Source organism: Lipotes vexillifer, unplaced genomic scaffold (assembly GCF_000442215.2).
Source record: "Lipotes vexillifer unplaced genomic scaffold, Lipotes_vexillifer_v1.1 scaffold919, whole genome shotgun sequence".
NCBI classification, from domain to species: Eukaryota; Metazoa; Chordata; class Mammalia; order Artiodactyla; family Lipotidae; genus Lipotes; species Lipotes vexillifer.
Window position 1 is genome coordinate 996,242 of NW_006775731.1, and position 9,920 is coordinate 1,006,161.

Genomic DNA, 9,920 nt, shown 5'->3' on the forward strand with positions numbered 1-9,920 from the left:
TCCGTTTGTAGGTGAGCCTGTCAGGGCCTGCAGTACCTATATCACCTCTCTTGGCTCTAGCATGAATCCAGACAGCTGGCCAGCAAGTGAGGATGGTGGAGGAATACGAGTCCAGGAGCCCATTCAGCTTCTATGTCCCAGAATGTGTCAAGCTCCACCAAGCGGGGTTAAAATCAAGAAGTCCAAGGAAAGATCAAGGTCCCAGCTGTGCAGACAGAGAGCAGCATAAGAAAATCTGGGCTGTTTCATCCTTGGAGTCAGGAAGTCCTCAGATAGTTGTTATTGTAGGGCTGCAGGTGGGCTGGAGCGGGAGGCTAGTGCCTGTTAGAAATAAGGAGGCAATAGTGAGAGAAGTTAACAAGGATCAAAGTGGAATCTCTGTCATAGAGAGGGACTGGGGAAGAGAGGGACTGAGGAGAGAACTGTGATTAAGAAGCTGCCCTGCAGCACTGCAGCCCGAGACGCAAGGTCCAGAAAGATGTAGGTAAGAAAACCAGTCGGAGGTTGCTCATCTTGGGTCTGATTGGGAACAGAGCCAAATTCTGAAGAAGAACCCTGAAAGGGAAGACAGTGGAAAAGATAGACACGTGAGAGCCTCTGGCCTGTGAATGGCTCTACAGGCAGATACAACTCTATTCTCTTTTCCCAGGCTGAAGCTGCTTCAAGTGGAGAACCCAGGAATAGAAGCACGAGGGGGTTCACCATATGTGGCTGCAGATAGTACTCCATTATGAACTCCAGAGCTGAGATAATATCAGAGTGAATATTCCCTAAAAGATGTCATAAGCTATACTCTTTTTACCTTTATTTACCTGACAGTTTTATCTTCACCCAATCCAAGGTTTAAAATGTATTGATAGAAGAATCAATGGGAAATGGCTAATTCCATATATTACAATTTGACTGTAATAATCTTACATTTTAATCTATGCTATTGCCCTCAGTGAAAAATTACTATTGATAGAAAAGCATTTTTCAATAATTTTGGATGTTATTCCAGAGAGGAGTAGAGCTGATAATTATGCAATCTTTCAAATTCATGCTTGGGGCAAATTTCTTTCCTGACTCTTCCAAGAGATTTTGAATGGATAAAATTTTCATGCTTGTGTTCCCTAATTCTTCTTTTTTTTTCCCTTCTCCTACACAGGAGACTTTGAATGTGATTGATCCTGGCTTGATGGACCTAAATGGGACAAGTGAGGATGCCCTGGAATGGGATGAAACTGACATAAGTAACAAGTTAATTAGTTTGAATGAAGAATCGAATGAGCTTGATCAAGAATCCCAACCTGTCTTGCCTTCCTTAAAGCTTGAAGAGACAGGTAGTGAGGACCCTGGTTATGAAGAAGAGGCAGGTGACCACGGGGCATCTCAGTGTGCATCGAGTATCACTGCCCCGTCCAGTCCACACATTTACCAAGTATACAGCCTCCACAATGTTGAGCTCTATGAAGACAACCATATCCCATTCCTGAAAAACAGTCCGACCTTCACTAGCATGACACAGTCTAGTGTTTTAACTAAGAGTCTCAGTAAAGACTCTTCATTTTCATCTGCCAAATCTTTGCCAGATCTTCTAGGGGGTTCCAATTTGGTGAAGCCCTGCCCATGCCACGGAGGAGACATGAGTCAGAATTCAGGCAGTGAGAGTGGAATTGTCAGTGAAGGAGACACTGAAACCACTACCAACTCTGAAATGTGCTTGCACAATGTGGTGGATGGGTCCCCAAGTAACCCTGAAACTGAACATCTGGACCCACAAATGGGAGATGCAGTTAACGTGTTAAAGCAAAAGTTTAAAGATGAGGAGGAACAAATTAAGCTTCCAAATAGCTCTCAGTTATCCATTTCACCAGTCGGTTGTGTAAATGGAAAAGTTGGAGATTTAAACAGTGTTACCAAACATACCCCTGATTGTTTGGGAGAAGAATTACAAGGAAAACATGATGTGTTTACATTTTATGATTACTCATACCTCCAAGGCTCAAAACTCAAATTACCAATGATAATGAAACAGTCACAAAGTGAAAAAGCACATGTGGAGGATCCCCTGCTTCATGGTTTTTATTTTGATAAAAAATCCTGCAAATCTAAACATCAAGCTACAGAGTTACAACCAGATGCACCTCCCCATGAAAGGATTTTGGCAAGTGCGTCTCATGAAATGGATCGCAATTCATATAAAAGTGGTGATGTAGAGAAGACCTTCAGTGGCATGCAGAATGCCAAACAGCTCTCCCTTTTATCTCATAGTTCCTCTATTGAGTCTCTTTCTCCAGGGGGTGATTTATTCGCATTGGGCATCTTTAAAAATGGCAGTGACAGCCTCCAGCGAAGCACTTCTTTAGAAAGTTGGTTGACATCCTATAAAAGCAATGAAGATCTTTTTAGCTGTCACAGCTCTGGGGACATAAGCGTGAGCAGCGGCTCAGTTGGTGAACTGAGTAAAAGAACATTAGATCTCCTGAATCGTTTGGAGAATATCCAGAGCCCTTCGGAGCAAAAGATAAAGCGAAGTGTTTCCGATATCACTCTTCAAAGCTGTTCCCAAAAGATGTCTTTTCCTGGCCAACTGTCATTGGACATAGCATCTTCTATCAATGAAGACTCGCCAGCATCTCTTACAGAACTTAGCAGCAGTGATGAGCTCTCTCTTTGCTCAGAGGATATTGTGTTACACAAGAACAAGATCCCGGAATCAAATGCATCATTCAGGAAACGCCTGCCTCGTTCAGTGGCCGATGAAAGTGATGTCAATGTCAGCATGATCGTGAATGTCTCTTGCACCTCTGCCTGCACTGATGATGAAGATGACAGTGACCTCCTCTCCAGCTCGACGCTCACCTTGACAGAAGAAGAACTATGCATCAAAGATGAGGATGACGACTCCAGTATTGCAACAGATGATGAAATTTATGAAGAGTGCAACTTGATGTCAGGGCTGGACTATATAAAGAATGAGCTGCAGACCTGGATTAGACCGAAGTTTTCCTTGACAAGAGATAAGAGAAGGTGTAATCTCAGTGATGAAATAAAGGGCAGTAAGGATGTAAGTAGTACTGAGATGAACAATTCCTCGGACACCCTGAACATTGAGGCCCTTCTAAATGGCTCCATAAAACATCTCTCCGAAAATAATGGAAATAGTAAGAATTTACCCCACACCTGTGAGTTAGGGACAAAGGGTGAAAATAAGAAAAATATTTTCGAAGTTAATAAAGATCCATATGTGGCAGACATGGAAAATGGCAATATTGAAAGTATTCCAGAAAGGCAGAAGGACAAACTGAATGAGATTTCAAAGGAATCAGAAAATCTTGGTTCAACCGGGAAAAGGATTTCAGAGAGTGAGCATTGTAAGTGCAGAGCATTTATGGATAGCTCAGATGATTCACATATTGCTGGAAAGGAATTTGTTCCCCAGATGGTTAGACATGTTCCAAAGAAATGTCAAAATCACCACCATTTTGAAAATCAAAGTGCTGCCTCTACTCCCACTGAGAAGTCTTGTCCAGAACTGCCTTCAGAAACCAGTGTTAGCAATGGACAGGACTCGGAGGTACTGAAATCTTCATCTAATGATGCACCAAATATGGCTGGAAAATCTGCTGGTTGCTGCCTAGCCCTTGAACAAAACGAAGCAGAGGAAAACGTTTCTATCAGTGACAACATTTCCTGTTGCAACTGTGACCCAGATGTTTTCCATCAAAAAGACGCCGAAGATTGTTCAGTACACGACTTTGTTAAGGAAATCATCGACATGGCTTCAACAGCCCTAAAATGTAAATCTCAACCTGAAAATGAGGCAGCTGCTCCTACTTCATTAACTCAAATCAAGGAGAAGGTGTTGGAACATTCTCACCGGCCCATCCAGCTGAGAAAGGGGGACTTTTATTCATACTTATCTCTCTCATCTCATGACAGTGATTGCGGGGAGGTCAGCAATTACATAGAAGAGAACAGCAACACTCCACTGCCACCGGACATGACTGACTCTGGCTCAGAAGACAAGGAAGACACCGAATGCTTCTTCGAGGCCTGTGTTGAGGAGGACCCTGCTGAATACCACTCCTGTCTCTCCAGCGCTCTTCCAAATGAACCTGCAGTTCCCAGTGAAGCTCCAGTGCCACTGCAAGCAGCAGCAGGCTCTTCCAAGTTCAGTGACACTTCTGTCCTCGTCGATGATGCAGCCATGATGGCTCTTTCAGGTCCTCCCCCTCCAAAAAGAGGTGATGTAGGAAAGGAAGTGGATGGTTTACCCCAAGCTTCTAACGTCTATGGAGAAAGCTCAGAGTTAACTACTCCTTCAAGGCTGAGCGGTGAAAAGCAGAGTTCAGAAAACCCAGGTGAGTCTGGAAGGCCAGAAGAACATGATGATTCTTCAGCCCAATCTAGAGTTCCCGGATTCTCCTCGAAGGCAAAGCAGCCAAAAGACACGGCTGCATTGCCTCCCAACCCCCAAACTTTAACCTGTGAAGAAAACCTTCTGAACCTTCATGAAGAACGACATAGAAATATGCATAGGTAGAATGTAACCCTCTCCAAGCATGAAAATCATCTCATTGAAAGGTACGTATAGTCCTCATGTTTTAATATATATATTTGATATATTTTACCATATATTTAATATATACATACTTAAAATATGAATTTTAGTCAACAAAGCTATGATAGGAGAAAAGACTAGTCGGGATAGCTGGTCATGGCAGATATTTACCTGAATAAGACATTTAGATGAAAGAAATACTCCCAACAATGCAGGTAACTATGAAGCAAAAGGGGGAGAAAACAGTCACAATTGACATTTTTAGTAACATTACCTTTATTACATCGTTATGGCAAGAAGAATAAAAAAATTTGAGGAAGTAGTCAAATAATGTAGGGCCTCAAATTCTCCCATTAAGGGAGGAAAAAAGGTTCTGCAAATTGCAATTATACCCTCTGATCAGAATGCATGCACAGTCACAGTGCTCCCCGCTTCAGCTTCTGTGCACAGAGATGCCCGCTTCCTTCAGTGCCTGGAGATGAACAATTAGGTTAAAGGCTGCATCTCCTGATCTGAGCCTTCCTTTTACGCTTCTGTCTAATGTAACTATCATCACATTTGCTTCCCCGGTGGAAGACTGTGCTGTCACAGCTCCTAATCATGACCAAGTCTGAGGATTCAAATAGGAGGGGAAAGTTGATGTTAAAGAAGAGGCTTTTATTTATCCACACAGAGACTGAGAACAGGCTCAGAAAGCAAATGCAGGGAGAATACGTGACAAGTTAATGGTGTTTTGATAAGAACAGAATTCTTGAATTTTGCCTGAAGGTGACAGGCTGATTTCCATCCAATTTTTTTTAAGAAAAGTCATTCTACTCTTCCTGTTTAAGAAGACAGCTATTGATTGATAATTCAGATATGATGATACGGCTCTAAAAGTGACACAAAAATTCTGGTATTTCCCGTTTCTAAGCCCCAATGGTGAATATACTTTCTCAATCAAGTTTAAAGAAGAAAATTTCAGTTTTTGAATGTGAGAGTTGTATTTCACCGAAGTGTGAGGTACTGAATGCCGTCTCCACCCGTACTCCAGAAGCTTAATGCAGTAACCTAAACTCGTGCTATAGGAAATGAATTACAGAAGCAATCTACCCTAATTTGTTAACTTATTCAAATAACAGTTATTACACTTAACTATGCTAAAGATTATCTTTTTTGTGGCAGATTGTTTATTTTTTGATGAGCCTAATTACTGATTTTCTAAAAGTAATTTACATTTATTACAAATACATCTTTTAAAATGTGACAGATAAATGTTGTTCCCATAATGTATTATGAAAAAAGTTACTATTTAAAAACACATTATTTAATTTGAAAGATGAATGGCAAACATCATTACTTTTTTTCCTGCAACACCTGTGCCCTCAGCTCATTAAAATGTGTGATTCTGTGTAGAGCTGCTAGAAATGGGGAGTGAGGGGGGGGAATCTATACCATATATATACCCTAAAAATAAACTCAGTATGCAAAATTGAAGAAAAGCATCCTACTTACTAATATAGCTCAACTAATCTTCTGTGTTTCAGACTCTATGTACAATTAGTTGCAAGGGAGAACAAAAGTAGGAGAGAGAGAAATGTATTTTCTGTGAAACATGTCACCCTATAACCACATTCTCTATCAGTATGCTGTAAAACTGACCATTAAGGAAGAACAACTGCGGTTCCATAAGCTGCTTCAAAACAAGTTCTATTAGAGCCAATTGTACCGCCGGCTCTGCTAACCTCCGCAGAAGGGCTGGTAGAGCCTGGCTGATTCTTGTTTTCTGAAAGGGGATCAAGGCTTGAAAGCAACACCACTCTGAGCACGACATCATGTGACTGTGACCCTCAAGTCACCAGTCATGCTGAGATCTGGTCTCAAGAAGCTCTGGCACTGGAGAAGCCCATGGGGTGCACTCCTCCCTTTTTGATGCTCCGGGGGTTTCTTCTCTGCCCTACACAGATATAGAATTGGCATGAAATGTAATGACTCACAGCTCCATCTTTAGACTCAGGGACGGGAATATGCTGATGGATCTGTGTAATCCTCACATTTTACAGGCACGCACAGTGTAAAACTATCAGCCAGCCCACTTTCCAGGTAGCAATATTTTGTGGGACCCTGTGGTTCGATGCCTGGCTGATCTCAGGCAATAGGAGAAGCAGCCTGATTTTACTTCTGCAGAACTCACATCGCCCCCCAGTGACTTGTTATCAGCCTAAGGCCATTTAGGTAGCCATATTTACTGGGCCTATTCGGTTTTTTCAGTATCATGTAGACAAACATCTGGATGCCTAAACTTTTCACCAGTCATTAACACTGGGCACCTGGTGTAAATATTTACATATTGTTAAAATACTACCAACCAGGACAAGTTAGTTCATCTCAAAATGCTGACATGCCTTCTGTGTTAAATGTCAGGAATACATAGTAAAATTATTTGGTAAATAAGAGGTTTCATGTCTATAAAAGCTTAACTGTTGTCATTGTTCTTCCTGTAAGAAAAAGCTGTACTTTTTTAAGCCATTTGAAAACCATCAGTTGGGGTGCTCTTTTTCTCAGGAAAATGAAGTTCACCAGATTCAGTTTGCTTCTTTTCCCCAGAAATAAGTTCTCAGATGATGAAATTATTGTAATGTCTTCTAGAAGAGCTGTAACTTAGAATAGCAGTTACAGTCTGCAACAGTAACAAACTTTTTTTTTCAAAATTTTTGGAACACGTTTTTCATTTACTGTGTTCTAATTAAAAACCCACTGAAACTGAGACATTTTAACACGATCTAATACAGTATGCATTTGCACTGATTTCCAGGTACACTGCTGTGCTTTTCACTACTTTCATATATGTGTCATGTTTCTACAAAAATAGAGAGGTCAGTTACAGCAAATCACATCAAAGGAAAGGTAACTGGATACATCCAGATATTTCTGCCTAATTTGGAGGAAGCATATAATGTTTTTCTGGGGAGCCTCCTAGGACCTGCCTAAGAGATGCACTTCGCACTAATCTTTTTTGCTGTATTCTGATAGTTATTTCTTCATAATCCTCATCATAAGCCTCTGATCTTTGGTGAATGATTTAACCCTAAACTTCAGGCTGGATAAATCCTGTGGTACAAAACTTGAACTCATCACATTCAGCCAGTGTATACACTTTTTTTCCTTTTGGTTTGCTCTGCTCTTCGGGCTTGTTTTAGTGTGCGGGGGTACTGTATTTACTTAGGATGTATATATTTCCTTCAGAACTTTTTAGCTCTATTGCCTTTCCTACTTTATTGGTCTGCAAAGAGTTGGCCTATAGATTTTAGATTTTAGGCAATCACTTGTATTCGTACATGCTCAAGTATACACATACACAGTAAAAAGTGCTGCCGCTCAGTTTTTACAAACTGGGAAAGCTGTAAAAGCAAACGTTTCTCATGTACACAACACATTCTTATTCTATTAATTGGATTGACATTAAGTGTTTAACGTGACCCAAAGCTGACCAAGCAAGTTTAAGAAACTACTCTTGGTGATAGAGTATTAATTTTTCACTAAACAACATAGGTGTAATCTTATCATATTTACCTTTAAAAATCACTTTAATAAATCAGGGTCTTGGTGGATGTGAAGTGTTTTCTAATTATCGCACTTCTGAATAACGAGCCCTGCCATGCCAAATAACAAAGATTTTATTGGGCATCACCCACCTCTCTCTCTCTCTCTCTCACACACACACACACACACGCACACACACACACACGGGCACACACACAGGCACACACGGGCACACACAGGCATACACGCGCGTGCGCGCACACACAGGCACACACACAGGCATGCGCGCGCACACACACACACACACACACACACACACACACACACACACACACCCCAGATCTTTGTCTCAACCAGTTTGTCCTGCCCCTTTCCACGTGGGCCAAGTTGAAAGTCTTGATTATGCAGAGGAATTTAAATACCATCATTTAGTGAGACCGTATTTGCCTCACCTAAGGATTCCCTACTCAGTGGCCAGATTTCAAATGAGTCGTGTCCTCAGCATTTGAACAATGCACCATGCTTTCTTCAGTTACTGCGTTATTTTACTGTACCAAATTTTGTCCCATCTGTTCCTGTCTGTCTCTCCCTGTTTTTGATAATTTGCCTTCTCTCCCCAACATCCTGTGGCTCCAGCCAAACCACATTTGCTCAAGTTTTTCTGGCTCTTAAACAGGTTGCAAGATTATAGAGAAAGAGAGAGCAAGACAGAAAGAATGAGAACATTTACTTCTAGAAGGACAGTAAAGCAACCTGACATCAGACATCAGACTTCAGAACTCAGTTTAAACCCATCCAAGCAAAAGCCTGCTTATATCTGAGAGCTGGTCAGAGGACCTAACGTAATTGTACCCTGCATTGCCTAAACCTGGAATTTAATTGTTCCTCACACTCGACAGGTTGCTTTTAGCTACTCAGAAATATGAAGAACCAATTGAGTTTGTAACAAATTTGTATCTGAGCCATCAGATGTACAGAAATAATTGAATCATTCTCATTTGCACAATGCTGTCTGTGCTTTAAATGAAATGCATTCCTATTTGAGCTAGAAGCCCCAGTTGTATCCTTTTATAGGCAAGGGATTGAAGCATTTGGGATTATCACAGTTATGAATATTTCCCCATTATAAAATAATGGAATTGTTCAATTCCACTGTCACACATATAGTGATTGAAGGAAAGGTTAAACCCGAGGGTCAAGGCTCCCAGTTTGTGAATCACTGTTGATACTTTTCTGCATCACTTGGCATTGGCAGCCTCACATTTTCATATTGATTTGAGGCTTCTTGAGTGTTCAAAGCTGAGTTCACAAGCAAAAGAGTAGGTGAGATCCAGAGAAAAGACCAAACTTGATGATTTTTCTTTAAAACCATGTCTTTTTAAAATATATATATATTTTTCACATTGATTCTGAAACATTTGGGCTATTAAAATCACTATATTTTATGTATCCTTTTATTTCAGAACATTAGCAAGTAGTTCTAAATGGCAGCCTTCATTGTTCTTCAGAGGGGCTCAGTTTTGCAAATGAAACAGACACTTCTGAAATCTTTTCTTGTCACTTTTGTGTTTCTTGTAGGTAAGCCTGGCTGCAACTCAGGGGTGGCCTCGTATTTCCGCCCTGGGCTGGTCTCTGGTTCCATCGTGTCACTGCCATTTGTTACATTGACCTCTCCCAAGATGAATCTTTCTTCCGAATGCGGTTGTCCACATGAGCCTTGTGATCTGGATGTGTGCACTGGTTCTCTTTAGGTGGTTGTCTTTGAAGTTCAGCAAAGCTGCTTGTTCTCCCATGGATTCCTGTCCCAAGCTACCTCTACCGACCCCACCTCTCCAGAGAGACTTTTCAGTTT

The 9,920-nt window shown here is 41.2% G+C and overlaps 1 protein-coding gene across 1 annotated transcript in view; it reads left to right on the forward strand.

The window, feature by feature from the left end:
• The window catches only part of AKAP6 (A-kinase anchoring protein 6), a 382,763-nt gene extending 378,235 nt beyond the window's left edge, over positions 1–4,528 (forward strand). The window contains exon 12 of the mRNA XM_007450167.1: positions 1,148–4,528. Coding sequence (XP_007450229.1) covers positions 1,148–4,528 — 3,381 coding nt within the window. The remainder of the gene's footprint in view (positions 1–1,147) is intronic.
• Positions 4,529–9,920: the final 5,392 nt, after the last annotated feature.